The sequence below is a fragment of the Gopherus flavomarginatus genome, chromosome 16 (genome assembly GCF_025201925.1).
Source record: "Gopherus flavomarginatus isolate rGopFla2 chromosome 16, rGopFla2.mat.asm, whole genome shotgun sequence".
NCBI classification, from domain to species: domain Eukaryota; kingdom Metazoa; phylum Chordata; order Testudines; family Testudinidae; genus Gopherus; species Gopherus flavomarginatus.
The window spans coordinates 500,628-524,587 of NC_066632.1; the positions used below are offsets into that span (position 1 = coordinate 500,628).

The window sequence follows — 23,960 nt, forward strand, 5'->3', positions numbered from 1 at the left end:
CATTTGCTGTCCCTATGCACTTCGCTCTTATCGCTCTTCAAGACAGCATGGTCCAGTGGGTAGGACAGCAAGCCAGGACTCAGGAGCTTGTGGTGCTATTCCCAGCTCTGCCTGTGTCCCGCTGTAAAGTCATCTCCCTTATGGTCATGGTGTACACACAGAAAAGTTGGGTAAAAACATAAATACTCTTGCTGGAAGGTTGCAACCTAACACTATAGCTCAGAATGCAGAACAATGACACAAAATTAAAAAAAAACAGACACAAAGCAGGTTGCTCCCTACAACAATGAGGCATAATTCACCTGCCTTACTTTAGGTGGGCTGCCTGCAAACTCGCTGCTGCTAGGCCCAGCTCGCATGCGTCTCTGCAGAGCCCACTAGCCTGCAAGCAGGAAACCCCCTGAAATTTAAAGTGACAGCTTACAATTTTAACATAGTTTTAACACACCACAACTTTCTCTCTCTGTGCCTCTGTTTCCCCTCCCACTCTTTGTCTGTCCTGTCTAATCTGGGGCAGGGACAGTCTCTCACCATGTGTCTGTGCAGCACCATCACAATGGGGCCCTCATCTCGACCGTGACATTCATAATAATAATTAAGACAACATCTGGAGATGGCCAGGTATGGAACAAAAACCAGAACACAAATTACCCTCCCATTAATACCACAGGACTGTGCTGTCTGGATGTTGCAGTGGTTGTGATCACAGAATTACCTGGGGAAATGCAAATGTCCAGTATTTTAAAAGGACTAACCCTGAGAGGAAGCCCCTAACCAGCAACGTTCACTGGCTGCTCCAGGGCAGGTAATGTCAAGTGGGAGATGATTTGATCTGCTCATTTACGGAGACACCTGTGTCACGGAGTCACCGGGCGATGCTCTGGAACTGCTCCCCACCAAGCCAGGCAGGACTTTGGGGACCCTCCTCTCCCTTGGAGCAGACTTGTTCAGGGCAAGAAGCTCACACGTCTTCACCTCCTGGGTCTCTCCTTGGAGCATTCAGCATCCTCTGCCCCTCCATGCGCTTCCCACAGCGAGTCCGCCCCAGCGGGGTCCTGGGGAAGCCACAGGGTCCTGCACCCCCACTTTGCAGTCAGACGTGACTCTCAGCCAGCTAGTAACACAGAGGTTTATTCGATGACAGGAACAGGGTCTAAAACAGAGCTTGTAGATACAGCGAACCAGACCCCTCAGCCGAGTCCATTCTGGGGGGCAGTGAGCCAGACCCCCAGGTCTGCCCTCCACCCTTGACCCCAGCCAGCTCCAGACTAACAACCCCCCCAGCCCCTCCTCTCTGCTCAGCCCCTTTCCGGGGCCAGGAGGTCACCTGATCCCTTTGTCTCCAACACCTTCAGCTGGCACCTTTGCAGAGGAGGGGCCCAGGCCATCAGTTGCTAAGAGACAGAGTGTCAGGCATTTAGGTGCACTGGCCCTTTGCTCTGCCAGATACTTAAGAACTGCCATGGGGACACTGAGGCACCAACACAGTACTCAGAGAAAACATTAAGAACATTTCTAGTTCGTCACATCTCTCCCCCCTTTGAGACCGAACTGAGCCAGGTCACTCCAGCCAGTGACCTGGGGAAGTTCGAACCCACCAATGTTCCCATGGATGCCCCAGCATCTCTCCCATTCCTCGGTGTGAGTTACACCAGGACAGTCCAGTCTCACGCCCTCCCTTAGGTCGGGTGTGCTTGATGGCACTCGCAGGCCGCATGTGGGAAGGTTTATGCGGCTTGAACCCTTTTGCTACCCCAATACCCCTGGGGTTCAAACTGGGACGGGGTCTTCTCCCAGCACTTTGGGCTGCAATTCAGGCTCTCTTGGTTAAGAGCCCCCATCTTGGCCTTTGCCAGCTCTGGGCTTGGGCAGCCGCTTCCCACTTTGTGGCCCAGACACAACACCTCTGCCGTCCCCCCTTACACTTTCCAGCTTTTACCGTCAGTCCCACCTCCTTGAGGCAGCCCAGCCCCCTCTTCACCTGGGACACCTGTTCCTCCCAGGTCTGGCTAAAGATGCACATGTTATCAGTGTCTGCCAGGACCAAGTTCTCCATCCCTCTCAGCTTGTCTAGAATCTCCCCAGGCCTAGGCACGGGGTCGGCATCGGACACTGTGATGGCTTTAAGCTTCTGATAGCCCCCATAAAACCAGATCTTCCTGTCTCCCTTGGGGATCAGCCCCACGGGTGAGGCCCATGGGCTGTAAAATGGCTGGATCCCATCTAAAGCCAGCATGTTCCTGACCTCTCTCTCCAGGTTCTGGGCTGCTTTCCCAGTGACTCTGAATGGGGAACACCTGATGGGGAGATTGTCTCCCACCTCAGGGAAGAGATCCCCCAGGGGGTCTTCCCCCTTCTCCTCCCAATCCTTCCTTTCCGGGTCCAGGGGTCCCCTCACTCTCCTCCCATCCAGCAGCTCGAAAGGGAAGAACCCTGTGGATTCCTGGGGCACCACCAGCTGCCTCCCGATTCCCCCCAGTTCTACTTCTCCTTGGGGAGCCCATTCCCGGTACAGGAATCCCTTCTCCTGCAGGACTCTGTCCCTGCAGCCTTCCCCAAGGAGGTTTGCAGTGCTGTGGCCAGCAAGTTCTCTCAGCTTCTCCAAGGAGGGATCCTTCTGCAGCTCGGTCTGGGATTCAGCAGCTGGGGCAGGGAGTGGGATCTGCTCCCTCTCGCTGGCTGGGCCTGGGGTCACAGCCTCCCTGAGCCCTGTCCCTGGTAGCTCCCTCCCTGCTGTGTAATCACTTCCCAGCAGCACGTCTGGACCAGGCAAACCTGTTTGGCAGCTGACCTGCCCTGCCTGGGTGTCCCTGCACTCAGCTGGGGTCTCAGCTCCCCCCGTGCTCAGCACTGCCCTTGCTGTCCCAGTGGGGACAGGCAGCGAGCTCTCTGCTCTGGTCACAGCATCAGAGCCAGCGTGAGCCCCCTCTCCGGTGTGCAGGGGGGCGGGGAGCATCTCTCCCTCCCACTCAGCCCCAGGGGGCTGGTTACAGGTAGGCAGGTGTCCTGAGCCCAGCAGCCCCTCCCCCCTGCCAGCCAGATTATTTGCATTTTCACTGACCATTTCCATCCTAGCCAATTGGTTCCCTGGATTAGAATTCAAACCCTCGGCCGTTACAGGAGCGGGGCCTGGATCCTGTCCCAAGTGGAGACAGTCACCCCCCAACAGGGCCTCCCAGCCGATATCCTGGAGAACCCCAACTACCAGCCAGCCGGACCCCTTCTGGGTCTGCACAGGGATCTGGGCCATAGGCAGGGTGAGGGGCTTCACCCCAGGGAACTTCACCCAGGTCCCACAGTCCCTCAGCATCTGGGGCTGCACCACCACAGTTCTCCCTGTGCCAGGGCCTCGCCCCCGCAGGCGTGTTTCCCCACTGACCCCTGGGCAGCCCCCTATGTCTCTGCTCCACCATCACCAGTCCACGCTGCTGCTGCTTCTCCTGCAGCTTTTCCTCGGGCTCTTGCTCTCTCTCATGGTCCTCTCGCTCTCTCGGGCTCTGCTCCCATCCCATCCATCTCCAATCTCCTGATGGGGAACCCAATCGTGAAGACCCTCGTCTGACTGGGGACCAGACTCCCGGGGATGCCTGGCTGATGCTCCAGCTGCTCTCAGATCCTCTTGTAGCCCCATCTGGGCCAGGAATCTGCTCCTCAGAGCGGTGATTCTACTCCAACTGCATGATTAACTGTGCCTTGGTGAATTTCCTCATGCGTAACCCTCTCTTTGTGCACAGGATCACAATGTCCTTCTCAAGGAGATGGTGATAGGCCATCACTTCACCGTTCCCAAGTGGCTCTGGACTCACAGGCCTGTGTGCTCTTGGCTCCTCCATGGTTTCCAGGAAGAACCCCTGGTGTGCCAGCCCTTCTCGTGATCACCACCTCTTTGCCAGGGTCGAGCTGCAGACTCCTCCGCCCCTGGGACTGCTCCTGCCATCCCCAGGGGAACCCTGCTACTGCAAAAATCCTTCTCTCTCCCAGGGTCGAGCGGCAAGCTCCTCCACCTCTGAGACTGCTCGCTGCAGTCCTCAGGGGGACCCTGTTACTCCAACAGTCCTTCTCGCTGGTCACACACTGCCAGAGGTTAACTGCCCCCTGAAACCCTCCCTCTCTGAGCCTTCAGCACGCCTGGTCCTCATTATCCCTCCTTTGTTTTACTGCTCCCCAGTCACTTACTGCAAGCAGCGCCATTCACGGGGTGCAGTACGTCCCGCCGCTGCCACCAGTTGTCACGGAGTCCCCGGGCGATGCTCTGGAACTGCTCCCCACCAAGCCAGGCAGGACTTTGGGGAGCCTCCTCTCCCTTGGAGCAGACTTGTTCAGGGCAAGAAGCTCACACGTCTTCACCTCCTGGGTCTCTCCTTGGAGCATTCAGCATCCTCTGCCCCTCCGTGCACTTCCCACAGCGAGTCCGCCCCAGCGGGGTCCTGGGGAAGCCACAGGGTCCTGCCCCCCACTTTGCAGTCAGACGTGACTCTTAGCCAGCCAGTAAAACAGAGGCTTATTCGATGACAGGAACAGGGTCTAAAACAGAGCTTGTAGATACAGCGAACCGGACCCCTCAGCCGGGTCCATTCTGGGGGGCAGTGAGCCAGACCCCCCAGGTCTGCCCTCCACCCTTGACCCCAGCCAGCTCCAGACTAACAACCCCCTCAGCCCCTCCTCTCTGCTCAGCCCCTTTCCCGGGCCAGGAGGTCACCTGATCCCTTTGTCTCCAACACCTTCAGCTGGCACCTTTGCAGAGGAGGGGCCCAGGCCATCAGTTGCTAGGAGACAGAGTGTCAGGCATTTAGGTGCACTGGCCCTTTGCTCTGCCAGATACTTAAGAACTGCCATGGGGACACTGAGGCACCAACACAGTACTCAGAGAAAACATTAAGAACTTTTCCAGTTCGTCACAACCTGTAATCATCATCATTGTCCTTTTGGAGACTCTTACGTCTGAGTGTCTCAGACTTCACCGAGCCTTACAGACCCCCCCTCCCTCCCCAGGAAACAGGCAACATTTATTATTCTCATTTTACAGATGGAGAAGCAAAGATATGGAATGTTGAAGTGACTCATCCAAGGTCACACGCTGCAAAGCAGTGTCAGAGCCAGAAGTAGGGCTCAGGAGTCGTTGCCCCTCGAGCCTGCCCCACCCATAAGTGAACCCCCTCTTGTTCTCATCCTGACAGTGTCGTCCATGTATACAAACAGCAGCCTGAGGTTCCCTGCTGCCTCTGTGTAAAACATGCCCATTGTGCTGCCCCATGTCCCAGGGATGCCCAGATAGGTAGCACCTGCGGTTCTGGTGCCCAGTGTCCCATTGTCGTTCCCTGAGACATTGCTGGGGCTCTGGCAGTCAGCAAGTGTGTTGGAAGCCCGGTATCAAGGGAGTTAAGCTTTTCCTCTGCTTGATGTAAAGGTGGAGAGGCAGGTTTCAGTGTCACAGTAAATGCTAAGTGATTATGACTTCCCCAGGCCCGCGCATGGGCTGCCCTCCTTCTGCAGTCTCTAGCCACATGGCTGCAGTAGCAAAGTATTAGTGCACAGGTACGTTGGAGGGAACTGCAGGGCGAGCTCTCACATGTCAGGATGCCTGAGCAGGGAAATAGACTTGGTCTTAAAAACGCTGTTAAAGGAGTATTCCCACGGACGTCCCCTGGCTCTGAGCCCAGCCAGTGGTCCGGAACGGGCTGTGTGGCAGCGCTAGGGGAGACCACCTGAGCAGGGGAGGCTCAGCCATCCATGCCTGTCGGTTCCTCTGTAATAGATGGGTGAACATGCTTTATTCATGTTGCCGGGGCAGGCTGGTATTTAGGTCACCATTGCTGTGAAAGGTCTCAGGCTTGGAGAATGTTTAAACAAGATGCGGTGCCAGGGATTCTGCTGAATTTCTCTCCATCTGAGTATGGGCCCTCTCCGCTCCACCAGTCTGTCCCCTTGTCATCATCCAGAGATGGGGGGCAGGCAGAGCCGGTTGTCAGGCCTAATAAAGAGCTCTGGGGCAGCTTCAAGAGGCTGCACTTGGGGACCGTTGCTTTAGGTAGACGAGGCCATTGGACCTGCCAATTTAGCTTTTAGATGGATTTTGAGTAGCAGCTTTTCGCTCCCTGACACAGGAGTTTGAGTCTCAGCCATTTGCCCCTCGTGTATTTCTACTTCCAGGCACGAGGATTTGTCTTGTGTCCGCTTCCCCGTCCATGCTCCAGGGATGCAGGCAAGGAAGCAGAACAGCCGGATACTCACATCTTTAATGCTCGTGCTGTCTCTGGTGCCTGGCCCACTGGCCAGGTGTCTCCAGGCCACAGGAAAAGTGAGAGGATGGAAGGTGATAGAGTTGGCATTTAACTGCAGTTCTGTTCCATTTAATTTCCTTAACACAGTAAGGAGCTCGCTGATTTATGTGTGTCACCAGTGCCCTCTGCTGGATGGGATAGGAACTTCTTTGCTGTGTGACATAGGCTCTGTAGTGCTGATAGCCAGTGGAGATTCTGCTTTAGTGCATGTGGTGGGGATAGTGCTATTGGAGCAGAAGTATCTGGGCTTTGGCCCTTCTGTTGCTGTGAAGGTCTGAATAGCCCCTGTATGCAGCAAAGAGAGAGCCAAAAAGTGCTCAGGGTGACCCAGGTTTCTTACAGAGCCCTCCCCGTGTAACTTACAGAGGAGGAGATTTTAGGGGCTGGAGCGTTGCCCCATGTGGGTTAGAAAGAAGGGAGCTGGCAGGATGCGTTAGTACAGCCCAGTAGCCCACCTGATGCTGCAGAGGAAAGCCAAAAAAAACCCATAATGCACCTGGCCAGTTGGGCAATTCCCTCCTGCCCCTGAAGCTGGAGCTGTGATCCCCACCAGTGACTGGGCAGATGCAGATACTCTTGCCATGACATTGCCCAAAGCACGTTTACAAATGCAGCCCCGCATCCAAACAGCATTCTGCCAAGAAGGATTTCTCCTGGCTCTCAGCAGCATGGAGCAAGGCAGGTGCTGAGAAGGACTGAGGTCTGGATTGCAACTTGTGTTGGCTAATTATAGAAAAGTTACTTTAGATTAGTACTGCTTGGCTGCTGCGACAGTTCCGTAAGTGGCTGAGATCCAGGCCAGGCTCCAGGAGCAACGTTCTTTTCATGACAGAACAAAGCACTGGATTAGAAACTAATATTAAAACCATTGCCTTGCTGTTAAAACACGACATGCTCCTTGCAAGGAGGGTTGTCTTGTGCTTGTGACGAAGTGGGGGATTTTTGTGCTTAAGACACTGGCCTAAGAGTCAGGCCTCCTGGGCTCTCCTCCTGGCTCTGCTGCTGACTGGCTGAGATGCTGTGGTATAATGCCTGGGACTCCCAAGCTTTGATCTATGCGGGTTACCCAGCAGCAGCCGATTCATAATGGCAGCCAGGCAGAGCGCTGTGTGAGTTCCCTTCCTCCCCACATGCCAGGAGGCAGAGAACGAGTCATGCCTGGTTCATTGCAGATAAATAAGTCATAAAGTTTTCCAGCTTCCCGCAGATTTGCCTGGCGAGCTGTTTTTTATTTATTTATCATTTCCAAAGTACTGATTCTAGTGGTTAATCACCGCTCACTCTGCATATTATACCTGACTGTCAGCCCCTGTCAATTGATAAGAGTGATGGGTGATGTGGAACCTCCATCATCAGAACTCTGGCTGTTTTACCTTTCACTTCGCCAATTAGTGCCTCTTTTTATGGTTTTCAATTGGCCCATTAAACCTGCTGCCTTCAAACAAATAATTCAAAGTCTGTGGCAATGAAAGCGTACTGGGAAGGATCCTTCCCTTCAGAGTGGATTGTAGCTTTGCTTGCCTGTGGGAGACGGGAATCTGTGCTTTGTACCGTTGCATCCTCATGGAGACCTTGCAGAACTCAGGAATGGGGGAAGCACTCTAGGCTGGCATGAGAGGCCTTGCCTGCCTTGTAGCTAATGAAGAGTTCTGCTGGGTAATGAATGTAAAGGGAAACAGGATTTTAGACACAGATCTGTTCTGGCAGTTGTGTATAAGCTCCATGCCTGGCCATTCTCCTATGAGATCTTTGAATCTGGCACAGGTGGAACGGGAGCCAATGGCTGGAGACAGAAGCAAGACAAACAACAAATAAGAAGCAGGGTTTTTTACCCAGTGAGGCTGTTATTCACTGGAACAATTTACCAAGGGATTTGGTGGATTCCAAATCACGTCCTGTCTCTTTCTAAAAGATGTGCTCCAGCTCAGCGTTTCTCTACTTTTTCGGATCAGGATCCCCTTAGATTGGCTATAAAAGTCAGAGTAAGAAATGTGATGCTGATAGTAACGATAAGCCAATATCATTTATTTGTGTGTGTGTTGTGAGTGGCTGACAGAGGGTACTTGAAGGGGAAGGTGTGTGGAGGGCAAGGGATCTTTGCTTTAGACTGTAATACATGTTCAATGTCTTGCAACCCCTGCGTTGGGCGTTCACCCCACACCGGCCTCTAAACGGGTAAAGGTGGACAGATGGGCCAGTTAGCCCCCGAGGCTGCACCTAGAGGAGGAGCAATGAGAACTAATTAAAAGATGATGTTCACCTGGACAGGAACATGTGGGGATTGTACAGAGCCAGGCAGCTGAAGGCAGAAAGGAGCTGCAGGGAGGAGGCTACAGTCACTCTCCCTGAGGCTAGAGAGAGAAGGCAGCTTGGCCCAGAGGGCAGGGCATGGCGTACCCAGAGAAGGGTGGAGAAGGAGCCTGACAGAAGCAAGGTAGGAAGCAGACCAGGGAAACCAGCAGCAAGGTGTAGGACTGTGCAGATCTCAGCTGCTAGTTGTAGGGTCCCTGGACTGGAACCTGGAGGAGAGGGTGGGTCTGGGTCCTCCTACCAGCCCCTGGGGACATGGCACCATTGAGGGGCAGTGAATTGGAAGACTGCCTGATACTGTTGGTGCAGTGAGACTTTGGTACATAGCCCCTCACCCCCGTCCCAGAAGGGGAAAACTACAGTGACCTGGGCGGGGGGCCAAGCCACGAAGAGGGAGCCGCTGAGTCCCAAGAGAGTGATGGAGTAAGTACCCGCAGGAAGGGACATCAGATTGGCAGAACTAATCCCCGAGGGGGCTCAAGGAGGCTCACCAGCGGTGCGTACAACACCTCCGTGACACCCCTGTTTGCCTTCCATGACCCCCATGGGAAACACTGCTCTAGAAAACAAAGGCAGAACAAGATTCAATGGTTAGAAGCTGAATCTAGACTGTAACTAAGGGGCATTTTTGTTACAGGAGGATCACTACCCATGGGCGCAACTTACCAAGGGTAGTGGTGGATTCTCCATCACTTGGTGCCTGTGGAAGGAGAGTGGTTGTCTCTTTCTGAGAGGTATGCTCTAGCTAAGCCAGAAAATCAGGTCCTGATGCAGAAATCATTGGGTGAAACGTCCCTTCTGGCCTTAAAGTCTGTGGTTCTGCGAGACATCCGCGGCTTGTTGAGTTGCGTGCTAGGGTTTGGAGGTTGTGACCCTGTACAGAGTCCCAGCCCGAGGCCTAGACATAATGAAGTTCTGCATCAGCCCTGGCCTTTGCACTGGTCCCTCTGCATATATATACAGTGGGCAGCAGGTTCTGTGCATAGGCAGGCCATTTGTCTGGTCTGTTTTTTCCAGGTTCATCCCCTGTCCGGTGCAGATGATAAAACAGGATGTGGTATGTCCGGTATCACAACACCTGGGAGGGAGGATGCCATTTTGAAGAGCATGCCACTCTGCCCTTGCCAGCGTGACTATGTGAGTGAGTCATGCAGATGTGGCGGGCCCACACCGTTCTCATCCAGGATTTTGGGGATGTCAGTGGCTACCCTATGTGTACATGAGACAAAGAGCAGGAAGTTTCTGTGAGATGCTTTATAGAAATGTGAGGCCCCAGAAAACAACACGACGTTGCATTCTCTCAGGTCAGCAATTCCTGGAAGATAAATGAGCCTGCTTCTGTACAAGACCCTCTGCTCACTTGCCCTCCTGGTGTCTCTGATACATGCCTTTGTCCTGTTCATTCGCCTTTTCACTTCCTCAGTCCCCTTTAAAAATGCAGCAGCAGTCAAAAAAAGGTAACAGGATGTTGGGAACCATTAGCAAAGGGATAGATAATAAGACAGAAAATATCATATTGCCTCTATATAAATCCATGGGATGCCCACATCTTGAATACTGCGTACGTCTGGTCACCCCATCTCAAAAAAAGAGATATTAGAATTGCAAAAGGTACAGAGAAGGGCAAGAAAAATGATTAGGGTCTGGAACAGCTTCCGTATGAGGAGAGATTAAAAAGACTGGGACTTTTCAGCTTGGAAAAGAGATGATTAAGAGGGGATATGATAGAAGTATATAAAATCTTGACTGTTGTGGAGAAAGCGAATGAGGAAATGTTATTTACTCCTTAATACAACACAAGAACTAAGGGTTACCCAATGAAATTAATGGGCAGCAGGTTTTAAAACAAACAGAAGGAAGTGTTTTTTCACACAACACACAGTCAGCCTGTGGAACTCGTTGCCAGAGGATGTTGTGAAGGCCAAGACTATAACAGGGTTCAAAACAGAACTAGGTAAGTCCATGGTCCATCAGTGGCTATTAGCGAGGATGGGCAGAGAGGGTGTCCCTAGCCTCTGTTTGCCAGAAGCTGGGAATGGGTGACAGGGGATGGGTCACTCAGTAATTGCCCTGTTCTGTTCATTCCCTCTGAAGCCCCTGGCACTGGCCATTGTCAGAAGACAGGATGCTGGGCTAGATGGACCATTGGTCTGCTCCAGTATGGCTGTTCTTACATTCTTGAAAAAAAGTCTAAGTGAATTTTAGTGCTTGTGAAAGTGTGGAACTCAGTTAGCAACACCAACTTGAGCCTGGTATACCGAAGGCCGGTACTGGATACACTTTACACACACCATGTGCTCTGCCATTCAATACGTCTTGCTGGTCCAGCCTTGGTGTCCCCTCCCAGCTGATTTCCCTCAGTCTGGCTCACAGCCTGGGCTCCCTGACCCAGTGCCCCTCAGTCCCGACCTGCAGCCCCTCTACTAACCCAATGCTAGAACTTCTCTGCCCGTTCAGCTGACGCCTCTCAGCCCCAACCCGCATCACCTTCCTGCCTTAGCCTCGCCTCATAGATTAATCATCGAAACACTGCATTCCCCCACCAAGTCATTAAAGGGTTTTATACCTATCATATCCCTGCATATATTCCCTCTCCTCCCCAAACACCCAGGGACAGGTGCCCTGCCCACAGCTGACCTGCTGGGAAGTGAACCTGGTCTGGTACCGTCAGCAGTTTCCTGTGCTAGCATCTCAGCAGTCACCCAAGGGCACAGGCGTCTATTAATACACTAAATGCAAACCCTGTGGAATCAGCCAATGAGCATTTCAGCTGAGGAAACAAACAATGAATAAATAAACCCAGCAGGTGAGGAAGCTGCCATCCCAGCCTGAGCACAAGGCAGAGGCTACACAGATGGCAAGCACCTTCGAACCATCTGATCAGCAGGAAAGGGGCCCAGCTCTCCCCTTCTGGCAGCTTGCGTGTGGGTCAGGGCAGCAGAGAGCTGGGGGCTAGCACTGGGGCTGGCCAGCGCATGTGCGAAACTGAATTGATTCGGTTACGCGCCAGTGTAAACCCTCATGGAGAGTGTGATAGACCCAGGCCAGTTGGGAACAGCAGAGTAGTAGAAGGAAGATATACTGGCCACTGCATAAGCAGATGTCTGTTCCATGAGTGACCAGAGCAAGGGCTGCTCCAGGCTAATGAGAACACCTGTCTCCAGTTAACCTGCTAAGAGTCAGGTGAGGCTGTTAAGCACCTGACTCTAATTAAGGCCCCTCTGATGCTATAAAAGGGCTCACTCCAGTCAGGCCAGGGGGAGCCAGAGGAGAGGACGTGTATGCAAGCGAGGAACTGGGACCAAGAGGTGTGCAAGAAGCTGAGAGTGAGTAGGTGTATGGCTGGAGGACTACGGAGTACAAGCATTATCAGACATCAGGAGGAAGGTCCTGTGGTGAGGACAAAGAAGGTGTTGGGAGGAGGCCATAGGGAAGTAGCCCAGGGAGTTGTAGCTGTTGTGTAACTTTTCCCGGAGGCACTCTAGACAGCTGCAATCCACAGGGCCCTGGGCTGGAACCCGGAGTAGAGGGTGGGCCTGGGTTCCCCCCAAACCTCCCAACTCCTGATCAGACACAGGAGGAATTGACCTGGACTGTGGCTTCTACCAGAGAGGAAGGTCTCTGGGCTGTTTCCCAACCCACAGAGTGAATGTGTGAGGTGAGCAAATCCGCCAGTAAGCGCAGGACCCACCACGGTAGAGGAGGAACTTTGTCACAAGAGCCACATAACCCAGTTCCAGCCACGCTTAGACTATGCCTACGCAGACGCTTGGAAGGGCTTCCCAGGGTGGGTAGATGGACATGCACTAGCGCCGCTCGAGTTAGCATGTGAAAAACAGCCATGTGGCCCACAGCAGCACGGGCAGCCGCTCAGGCTGGCCACGCAGGGATGCACCCGGGCGAGTTCGTGCTTGGCTAGCTGGATACACGGCTGTTTTTAACACACCAGCTGGAGCAGAGCTAGTGCGTGTCTGTCTACCTGTGCTGCCTGGGAGACACCTCCAGCTGCTACATAGACTGATTTAACTCTGCCCAGCCCAAGGCTTCGTCCTTCCCCAAAGTCCTGACAGGCCCAGTGGTTTCCATAGCAACTTCCATGGTGTCAATGGCCGTGACTCCTTCCTGCTGTTAGAAAAGGGGAGGGGGAGGTTCTGCACAGAAGGCTCCCCCCTCACATCCAGACCCTGCCCTCGAGTTCAAGGGGGAAGTGGAGAGCAGGGGAGGAATTGGCAAGGAGTCTTTTCACTGCAAGTCACCAATTTGCTCTAGTTGCTTGCACCATCCCTGGCACCTTTTATCCCTCCAAGGTGGGAGGCTCCTAGTTTTGAGGAAGAGCATGAGGGATCTTGAGTGGCTGCAGATGAAGCTTGTCAACCAAAGGGCAGCTGTGGTATTGTGCCTCACCACCGCATTTGGCCGCCATTCTCTGTGACAAGGATGGGGATGGGGGAGCAGAGATGGCAGCGGGGACAAGGGTTCACCCTCGGTCCAGACACTGTCCTGACCTGCAGCAAACATCTACATTTCCTGCATCCCCAGGGATGAGGAGTCTTGGGGGTAGTCTACAGTTGTCACCTAATGCTGTGCTCTGGCTAGTTCTCCCAAACTAAGCGCAGTCAGTTTGGTGCATACTTGGATGGGAGACTTCCCAGGAGGGCTTAGGATGAGACCTGCTCAGAAAATTTCCATGCAAATGATTTTTCTTTATTTCAACATAACAACGTTTTGAAAAATGTCCACTTTTGTAGATGATTGTTGAATGCTACCCAAAAATGGAAACTTTTTGGTTTTTTTATGAAAAGTCAAAAATGTTCAAAGGAAAATTACAATGAAAACAAAATGTTTTTGTTGAAATTTTATAGAAGGGGGGGAAAAGTCATTTCCCAACCTGCTCTAGCCACGGTTCAGCTCTCTTGATGAATTAAGGCCACTGCAGTGTCTATCTGTTGTACCTACACAGCTTTTGTCATGCAGTATCTAAGCACATCACAATCTTTAATGGAGTTAGCCTCACAACTTCCCTGCAAGGCAGGGTTGGAGTATTGACCCCCAGATGGGGAAGTGAGGCACAGAGAGGCCAAATGACTTGGCCTAGGAATTTATGGTAGAGCAGGGAACAGAACATTGGTTTCTTGCATCTTTGGTTAGGGCCCTAACCACTAGACCAACTTTGAGCCCCAGTGAGAGTAAAGGAGCTGGTCCCATTTACACCAAGCAAGGATCTGCCCCAGGGAAGTGTATTGTAGGAGGTGATAATTCCAGATTTTCCCCACTCCCCAAACCTCTCCAAGTTTCATTCTCAGAATCCTCTCTATTCCCATTAGGATGCATGGTCCCTCTCTGGTTCACACTGGCTGTTCCACACGATAGATGATCTGGAACGACCAGCCAGAGGAAATAGCAGGCAATTAGCTCAGAGAGAGAGTCTGCAACAAAGAGGCCGTGTCCTTTGTCACGAAGCTGTGAGGGAATGAGGAGTTGGCAGCAAAAACTTTGAAGCAGCCACCTGGCTTCCGGTGCAGAGTCTGAGCCCCCTTCCTGCTGAGCGGCACTCAAAGGCAAATGACGACCATTATCCCAATCTGAGCTGCAAATGATATGATGCATTTCCAGCCCAACACGTGCAGCCGTAATTAATCAAAGTCTATTTATGGCAGGCTATTCATCAAAAGGGAAGAAATCATCCACATTGTAATGGGAGCCTTTAATGTCCACACATTCAGAGGCAAATCTCAGCAAGCTGCTTCCAATCTGCACGAGCATCTCGCTGCCATGGAGCAGGAATACATTTCCATATTAATGACCGGTGGGGCTATTATCCCTTCCAGGGAGTGCGCTGTCCATGCAGAATGAGAGTTTTAGATAAAGGCAGGATGTGGGCTCTGGATTCAGGGCTGTGCAGGCCAAAGCAGCATCCCTGTGAACTCAGGATTGTGTTTTCTTTTGTTACTCCACTTGGCCCCTCTCACTTCTCAAAGGGAAAGGCTGTGATTTTGTGCCTTTTAGGCAAAGTCACGGAGCAAATTTTCAGCCTCAGGAATGGGATTATTGAACAATCTAATTGTGTCAGCAAACACAGAGGCACAGACACTTTGCATGTGCAAAAAGTCATAACTATCTCGTCACAGCTTCAGGATAAATGCACCTGTATCCACCATCCCTTCGTGGTCCCCTCTGGAGATCCCAATCAGGTCTCCAGCTGTCACCTGTCTCTGGGCAGGGACCTTTGTCTCGCTCCCTTCTGACTTGGGGGTTTTAAAGTCTGCACAGCTCCCTGCCTTACACTGTGATATCCCCAGCAAGCCAGTCTGCTTGCAGGCCAGTGCTTTGCCTTCTCTCGCAGGACTATGAACAATGCATTGTCAGCAGTTACCAGTATCCACCCTGCTCCTTCTAAACAAGCACCTTTATTCTTAAGGCAAAAGCATCACAGAGGAAACATATAAAAACAATAAACAGATTCAAACACACACTAAACACACCAGCAGTCGCCCATCTGTCTTATGGGGCCCAGGTAGACCAAAGCCTTTTCAACCCTTCTGCAAGTATTAGGGGCCCCCTTGAACAGAAGGGCCTGTCTGTTTGCTGGATCAGAAAGGAGCCTCTGCATCAATTCCAGCTCATTCTTTGACACCACAAGCCCTTTCTTTGTCCCTGGAAAACCCACTTAAACCAGTTTATGCAAACCACTCCAGGCACTGGTACCACTCCCGAGCTGCGCAGTCTCCGTGATTCACCTTAATCGCCCCTTACTGTTTTTAGGTCTTATATGAGCTGTGATAAACCTCCTCCAAGGAGTAGAACATAATCATGCATCAACCATTCGTAAATTGACTACAATGGCCCCCAGTGGTACTGCATGGGGTTGCAATATCTGTCACACATCTATCTGCAGAATCCAGCTTCTACATTACTGTCACTGTCGATCTACTGACTCCATACGCATTCATCATCTAATCAATCTATTTATCTACCTGCTGAACTGAGTCTGCCCAGTACTATTCTATTGTGTATAGATTCTTACGTTATCTTAATCACTGTAATGACTCTGAGTGCCTTCCAGTTGTGCATTCAGCATCGTAACATCTGTCACATGAGGTTTGTTCTATCTCTTATCCTCCCCCTAAGATGTTTAGTGGAGCCTTTGTTTTGGAAGGGTTTTGTGTTGGGGGATTTTTTTTAGATAAGTCCACACTGCTCTGTGTTTATGCTGGAGAAGGCAAGTGTGAAGAAGTCTTGTGCCTGCCACTTGGAGCAAGAAGTGGGGTGGTTTGTGACTGTCTAGCTACCATTTATATTGCGTGTTCAGCTCCATATACATGGTAAGACAAACTCACTGACATGCTCTGTCTTACCCTCCACTCGCCATGGTCCAGGTGGGTTTTTCTTACCTATATATTTGAATGGCAGGAAGCCTGGCCCACGAAAAGAGGTTTCACATTTTGATATGAAAAGTCCCTGAGCTTTGGGGCCAGTCTTGTTTCACCTGGGAGTGCATTCCAGCTGGGCAAAAGCGCTGCGCACAGGAGTCTCGCTCTGGTGGCTGATGGTTCCATTGCCCTGGTGGGACGTAGCCGCTGGTTGTGCAGGGTAAGCCAGTTCCTCTGGCTGCTGCTAGAGAGAAGTGCACGGAAAGCTTTGAGGGTGAGGAGCTAAACTGTGCGTTCAGAGAGCCGAGCACTGGGGGTGGTGGGCTCTTGGCAGCTGCTTGTGTGCCTACCACACACCTCTGAGTGCTCAGGCACGTGACAGCCTTTCGGATATGCAATGTAGCAGGTGTGCAAATATGAATGTGCAAAGAGGCCTGCTGAATAGCTCACCTTCAGAGGCCATCCTGCCATTAGCAGAGGAAATGTGGCCCAGTGAATAGGGCAAAGGGCTGCATGGCAGAAGACTGACGCTCTAGTCCAGCCTCTGCTGCAGGTGACCGTGGGCACTTCACCTCCCTAAATGTGAGCTCTTCGGGGCAGGGGCTGTCACTTTGATCTGTACAGTGCCTGGCCCAGCGAATTCCTGGTCCATGAGTGTGGCTCCCAGTCGCTACCGGAACACCCCTAATTAGAGAATAAAGATCCCTTTCCCCCACCCTGTGTCTGTCTAGCTTGTGAACTCTTTGAGCAGGGACAGGTCTGAGCAGCACTCGGTGCAGTGAGAGACTCTCTCTCGGTTTGGTGCCACTGTACCAGTGAGAAGAATGGGGCATTGCCTGTTGCCTTTGCACCATTCCAGTGCGTTGCAAGCATCCATTCAGAGCGAAGGGGCGAAATACAGCAGTCAGGAAATACGCAAGCTCCCAGCCAAGAAAGAGAGCCCTTGGTGCACAGAGAACAAAATTACCCCAATTACAAGGATTCCTAGCGGGAGTACTTGGCATCAAAGAAGCATTTTTATCCATCTCCAGCAGCTGTAAATCAGCAAAGCTAGAGCCATGTTGTGCTCCTTAGGGGAAACCTTAATTTGAAGAAAACAGCTCAGGTATTTTGGGGGGAAATTTATGAATTACCTGAACTCTAGGGCCAGGCAATGTTCACCTCCTCCATGGAACTTATTAAACAAGGGATAATGACAGACAATGTAGCGGAGCAGATCAGGTTTGCTATAATTTAGCTGCATAGAATTAATGAGTTTCCTTTTTATTCCTCTCCTCCCCAGCTCTTGAGCATCTTCCTGGCACTGAAAGGTGTTTTCTGGGACTCCTGCTGCCTGCTCTCATTCCCTTTCATGCTTACAAAACCATCTGGTCTCATTTGCGAGCTCTTTTGCAAACCTTGCAAGAGACCAGGAATCTCTTTCAGCAAAATACAGTAGATGCATGTTTTCCCCCTTTCTCCCACCCACTCCCTTGTGGAGATCAGGGCCTGACTGAGGAAAAGGCTATTAAAGTGGGAGGAGAGGCTCCCAGTAATTCAGGATGGGTTTTAATATTGGTGAAAGGTCCCATGCCAGCAGCACTAGAAAACACAAGCCTGGAGTTAGTCTCAGCATCAGGGCTGGCTCCAGCTTTTTTGCCACCCCAAGCAGCAAAGAAAAAAAAAGAAAAGAAAAAGTAAAACCCAATTGAGCTGCCACCGAAGTGCTGCCGAAGAAGAAGGGGAGTGAAGGACCCGCCGCCGAATTGCCGCTGAAGATCTGGACGTGCCGCCCCAATCACAGATGGATGTGCCGCCCTTTTCTATTGGCCGCTCCAATTCCCGCTTCCTTCGTTGGTGCCTGGAGCCGGCTCTGTCAGCATAGAGAGCAGCAGACATGCACAGCATCCCCACCCCACTTGAAGTGACAGGGGAGTCAGTCTGGACTGACCAGGCAGCCCTGGGCCTCTCTGCTGGGGCTGCATAGCAGGGGCTGGTTTGTGCTGGGATGCCCCTTCCCTCGCAGTGGAACTGAGACCAATGAACTGTTTAACAGGCATCACTGAAGAGCTGCGCCAGCCTGCGCTAGCTAGTTAGCGGCATGGAGAGGAAGGGTGGCCTTGTGGCTAAAGCAGGGAGAGAAGACTCTGCGTTCAGTCCCTGACTCCAACTTAATGTGTAGCCTTGGGGGAGTCACTTCCTCTTACCAGCCTTCACTTCCCCATCTGTAAAATGGGGGTAATGATCCTTCTGTTGGCTATGTCGACTCTCAGCTCTTTGGAGCCAGGATGCTCTCCCTGTCTGTGCAGCACCCAGGGGCCTTTCTCTCAGCTGGGGCCCGGATGTGCTACTGTGACATATTTCCAAGGACTGTGCTGCACCATCACCCAGCCTTACAGAGCCATGCGCTCAACCTAACACTAGCCATGGAATTGCTGAACTTAAAGAAAGACGAAAGCTTGGAGACCGAGGCAAATCCAGCTGTGAGCAAGCTCCACAGGGATTCTCCCAAGCTTTGGCTAGTTATCACTCTGCCTTAGAGTTTTCCGAACAGATCTGAAAGGAGAGCCCTGATCTGTATTACTCCAGACCCCTGCATCTCTGCTGGCAGGGTTTGATCAGCCAGCATGTGAAATCTCACTCTCTGGCAGCACATCCTCAGTATCACACACTCCTGCCCTCCTACGCATTTATTCTTCACCCAAACAACTCTGCAGTCTCATCTCTCATGCAGTATACATGGTGCTGTCTGTGTCATTCATTCTTTATACAGCTCCGTCTCAAGGAGTCTGTACAACACTTTCCCCCCAAATTATTTTCCAGCATCTGGAGGCTGCAAGGTCTGTTTTGGATGTTTTCCCTTTGGAATACAGCAAGTGGTTTACTTTGCCAGGCACGGAGGGAGTTGTGGGGGATTGATAAGGTCTCTAGTTGCTTTGCTGTCTGTACGGTTGCGTCTGCGCTAATGTCATATAACAGAATCATCGGCTTATTTCCAATTTCTCACTTCTTCAAATGATCCCATTTGGCCTCTGCAAAGATCCTTGTCAGCTCCAGAGCCTGCTTCAAAATCTTAATCGAGGCGCAGGAATCACTTCAATGCAGTCTCTTTCCTTTTGTGTCCCTTTTAGAACATTCTTTTACCCTCAGTTGTGGCTGAAAGGAGCACAATGGCCTCCAATTTACATCCTTTTGGGGAACTGAGAGATAAGAGCAGCACTTGCTCTCTCTCTCCTAGCAGGCTGAAGTGCTGAAACCAGCCCTATTACACTGGCCTCTCTCGGATTTTTCTTCTCTGCAGCATCCTGGCCTGGCTGGATGCTAGTCTCCATTCCGAGCATTATCATCTGCATCACAGTAGCCCCCAGAAGCACCAGGCTTGGACCTGCCTTGGTCCAGGTGCTGCACGGGTGCTGACTGAGATCAGGACCCAGTTGTGCTGGGCACTGCAGGGACAGAGAGTAGGAGGGTCCCTGCTTACAGTATAAATCAACAAGACAGACACAGAAAGGATTATTGTCCCCAATTCACCAATGGAGAACTGAGTTGCAGAGAGCAGAAGAGAGACTGTTCCAAGCAGGGAACTGTGCTCTCTCCCAGTGGGTGAAACTCACCCATGCGGTGCAGTGAGGCAGCCCCCGAAGTCCCAGAGGAGTGAAGGGCAGCGTCTGTAAGGGATACCTCCGATGATCTCTCAGCGACCGTGGCATGGCTGGACAGGCAGACTTGTGTCTCACAGTGCCTCTTTCTCTGGGCTTTAGCTCAGCTTCTTCCTTCCAAGTTTCGTAGGTTTTGCAGAGTTTAAGACTGTTCTGTCGCCTGACCTCCTGCATATCACAGGCTTTGACACAGGCCCTAGATTCAGCCCACTGACTGGAGTTCAATCAAAATATTTCAGTCCTCAGGAGACTAAATGGTTGTGAGCCACAGGTAGAGAACAGGAGGGACCAAGGTGACCCCAGTGCCCGAGCCTCTTCCACTGGCAAGGAATTGATTAGGTCAGGTGAGAAACGCCCAGATGAGAGCAGTAGTTCGGCAAACCCCATGCTGCAGAGGAAGGCACCTCCCTGCCAAGGTTCCTGCCAGTCTGACCTGGCACAGAATTCCTTACAGACCCCAGATCTGGAGACCCCAAGCAAGACTCACCAGCCAGACATATTTCTAATTCCTCCTCCTTCTCTCTTTAATACATTTTCTTTCTTCCTTCCCTTTCTAGGTTTTATTACCATCTTTTGTCTTCTAATCCCCAGTGACCCACTGTAGTCCCTGGTCATTCATATCTAGCTCTTACTGGTCTGCGCAGTCCCATCTGCCCTTCTCCAAGGTAATTGTGCTTGACAGTCGTTGTTGATTCCAGTCCATTTTCTGCGGCTTGCTTCTTATCCCTTCTGAGCCGGCCTTCGTCACGTTTTCTCTGTGCCTCTGTCTTTGGATGTGGATCCCTCTGGAGTAGCCCAGATTTGATGTTATTATGATGACTTGATCTTTGGCACTCTCTGACTCCTCATTCATCCACCCTGGTTCATTGCCTAGGACTCGGGAGTGAAATAGAATGTTATTTTTTGACTGTTGTTGCTTCTAAAAGAGTTGTAACAGAAATTGTAAACTCTGCTCTGATTCCAGCAGCCAATTTGGAGAAACAAAAAAAAAAAAACAAACCAACCCAAGCCCACCTCCACTGTGAATGTTCAAGCAACCCTCCCCAACATAAATATTTTGGGTCAGATTTCCATAGGCCTCAGAGTGACCCCAGGCTGTGGAATAAACCAAGCAATGGGCGAGCCCTGCAAGCCTCAAAGCCCTGCACTGGTGCATGAGTATTAGCATTTCACTACTGTGAACGAGGCCAATGTTGTCTCCATTTTACAGACAGGAAAACTAGAGCACAGAAATTCACCGAAAGTCACACAGTGAATTGCTAGTAGAGCTGGAAATAGAATCCAGCGTCCTGACTCTTAGCCTCCTCCTGCGCTAACCATGAGACTCCACTCTCCTTCAAGAGCTGGGAATTTCCCATTAACCCCTCCCCCTAGCTGGGGATAGAACCCAGGAGTCCTGACTCCCAGCCCTCCCTGCTCTAGCCCACCAGACCCCAGTACCCTCCACTAGTCATCTGTACATGTGATGTTAAAAGAAAATTTCGGTGCCCCAGGTATCCTGGCCAGGGTTCAGATTGTAAGGTGAGGCTGTGCATGTTGGCAGATTGCAGTCCCTGTTGCAATCAGTCATCTCTCATCTGGGATTTCTCTCAGCTTCACATTCAGGAGCTGGCACACCCATTCCTGAGCTATAATTCTTGCCCCCTGTCACAGAGTCCCCGGGCGATGCTCCGGAACTGCTCCCCACCAAGCCAGTCAGGACTCTGGGGAGCCTCCTCTCCCTTGGAGCAGACTTGTTCAGGGCAAGAAGCTCACACGTCTTCACCTCCTGGGTCTCTCCTTGGAGCATTCAGCATCCTCTGCCCCTCCGTGCGCTTCCCACAGCGAGTCCACCCCAGCAGGGTCCTAGGGAAGCCACCGGGTCCTGCACCCCCACTTTGCAGTCAGACGTGACTCTTAGCCAGCCAGTAAAACAGAGGTTTATTCAATGACAGGAACAGGGTCTAAAACAGAGCTTGTAGGTACAGAGAACCGGACCCCTCGGCCGGGTCCATTCTGGGGGTCAGTGAGCCAGACCCCCAGGTCTGCCCTCCACCCTTGACCCCAGCCAGCTCCAGACTCACAACCCCCCCAGCCCCTCCTCTCTGCTCAGCCCCTTTCCCAGGCCAGGAGGTCACCTGATCCCTTTGTCTCCAACACCTTCCGCTGGCACCTTTGCAGAGGAGGGGCCCAGGCCATCAGTTGCTAAGAGACAGAGTTCCAGGCATTTAGGTGCACTGGCCCTTTGCTCTGCCAGATACTTAAGAACTGCCATGGGGACACTGAGGCACCAACACAGTACTCAGAGAAAACATTAAGAACTTTCCCAGTTCGTCACATCTCTCCCCCCTTCGAGACCGAACTGAGTGAGGTCACTTCAGCCAGTGACCTGGGGAAGTTCGAACCCACCAACTTTCCCATGGATGCCCCAGCATCTCTCCCATTCCTTGGTGTGAGTTACACCAGGACAGTCCAGTCTCACGCCCTCCCTTAGGTCGGGTGTGCTTGATGGCACTCGCAGGCCGCATGTGGGAAGTTTTATGCGGCCTGTACCCTTTTGCCACCCCAGTACCCCTGGGGTTCAAACTGGGACGAGGTCTTTTCCCAGCACCCTGGTCTGCGATTTGGGCTCCCTTGGTTAAGAGCTCCGATCTTGGCCTTGGCCAGCTCTGGGCTGGGGCCACCGCTCCCCACCTTGTGGCCCAGACAGAACACCTCTGCCGTCCCCACCTTACACTTTCCAGCTTTTACCGTCAGTCCCACCTCCTTGAGGCAGCCCAGCCCCCTCTTCACCTGGGACACCTGTTCCTCCCAGGTCTGGCTAAAGATGCACATGTTATCAGTGTCTGCCAGGGCCACGTTCTCCATCCCCCTCTGCTTGTCTAGAATCTCCCCAGGCCTAGGCATGGGGTCGGCATCGGACACTGTGATGGCTTTAAGCTTCTGATAGCCCCCATAAAACCAGATCATCCTGTCTCCCTTGGGGATCAGCCCCACGGGTGAGGCCCATGGGCTGTAAAACGGCTGGATCCCATCTAAAGCCAGCATGTTCCTGACCTCTCTCTCCAGGTTCTGGGCTGCTTTCCCAGTGACTCTGAATGGGGAACACCTGATGGGGAGATTGTCTCCCACCTCAGGGAAGAGATCCCCCCGGGGGTCTTCCCCCTTCTTCATCCAATCCTCCCTCTTCAGGTTCAGGGGTCCCCTCACTCTCCTCCCATCCAGCAGCTCGAACGGGAAGAACCCTGTGGATTCCTGGGGTACCACCAGCTGCCTCCCGATTCCCCCCAGTTCTACTTCCCCTTGGGGAGCCCATTCCTGGTACAGGAATCCCTTCTCCTGCAGGACTCTGTCCCTGCAGCCTTCCCCAAGGAGGTTTTCAGCGCTGTGGCCAGCAAGTTCCCTCAGCTTCTCCAAGGAGGGATCCCTCTGCAGCTCGGTCTGGGATTCAGCGGCTGGGGCAGGGAGTGGGACCTGCTCCCTTTCGCTGGCTGGGCCTGGGGTCACAGCCCCCCTGAGCCCTGTCCCTGGTAGCTCCCTCCCTGCTGTGTAATCACTTCCCAGCAGCACGTCTGGACCAGGCAAACCTGTTTGGCAGCTGACCTGCCCTGCCTGGGTGTCCCTGCACTCAGCTGGGGTCTCAGCTCCCCCCGTGCTCAGCACTGCCCTTGCTGTCCCAGTGGGGTCAGGCAGCGAGCTCTCTGCTCTGGTCACAGCATCAGAGCCAGCGTGAGCCCCCTCTCCGGTGTGCAGGGGGGCGGGGAGCATCTCTCCCTCCCACTCAGCCCCAGGGGGCTGGTTACAGGTAGGCAGGTGTCCTGAGTCCTGCAGCCCCTCCCCCCTGCCAGCCAGGTCATTTGCATTTTCACTGACCATTTCCATCCTAGCCAATTGGTTCCCTGGATTAGAATTCAAACCCTCGGCCGTTACAGGAGCGGGGCCTGGATCCTGTCCCATGGGGAGACAGTCACCCCCCAACAGGGCCTCCCAGCCGATATCCTGGAGAACCCCAACGACCAGCCAGCCTGACCCCTCCTGGGTCTGCACAGGGATCAGGGCCATAGGCAGGGCGAGGGGCTTCACCCCAGGGAACTTCACCCAGGTCCTACAGTCCCTCAGCATCTGGGGCTGCACCACCACAGTTCTCTCTGTCCCAGGGTCTCGCCCCTGCAGGCGTGTTTCCCCACTAACCCCTGGGCAGCCCCCTATGTCTCTCTGATCCACCATCACAAGTCCACGCTGCTGCTGCTTCTCCTGCAGCTTTTCCTCTGGCTCTTGCTCTCTCTCATGGTCCTCTCGCTCTCTCAGGCTCTGCTCTCATCCCATCCGTCTCCAATCTCCTGATAGGGAACCCAATTGTGAAGATCCTCGTCTGATTGGGG

At 52.6% G+C, this 23,960-nt stretch overlaps 1 protein-coding gene across 1 annotated transcript; it reads right to left on the bottom strand.

The window, feature by feature from the left end:
• Nucleotides 1-1,537: 1,537 nt before the first annotated feature.
• On the bottom strand, nucleotides 1,538-23,385 carry LOC127035210 (uncharacterized). The gene is made up of 2 exons (XM_050924830.1): nucleotides 22,636-23,385; nucleotides 1,538-2,245 (listed from the first exon to the last, which is right to left on the bottom strand). Exons 1-2 carry the CDS (start codon nucleotides 23,344-23,346, stop codon nucleotides 1,814-1,816), a joined length of 1,143 nt encoding a protein of 380 aa, XP_050780787.1. The 5' UTR covers nucleotides 23,347-23,385; the 3' UTR covers nucleotides 1,538-1,813.
• Nucleotides 23,386-23,960: the final 575 nt, after the last annotated feature.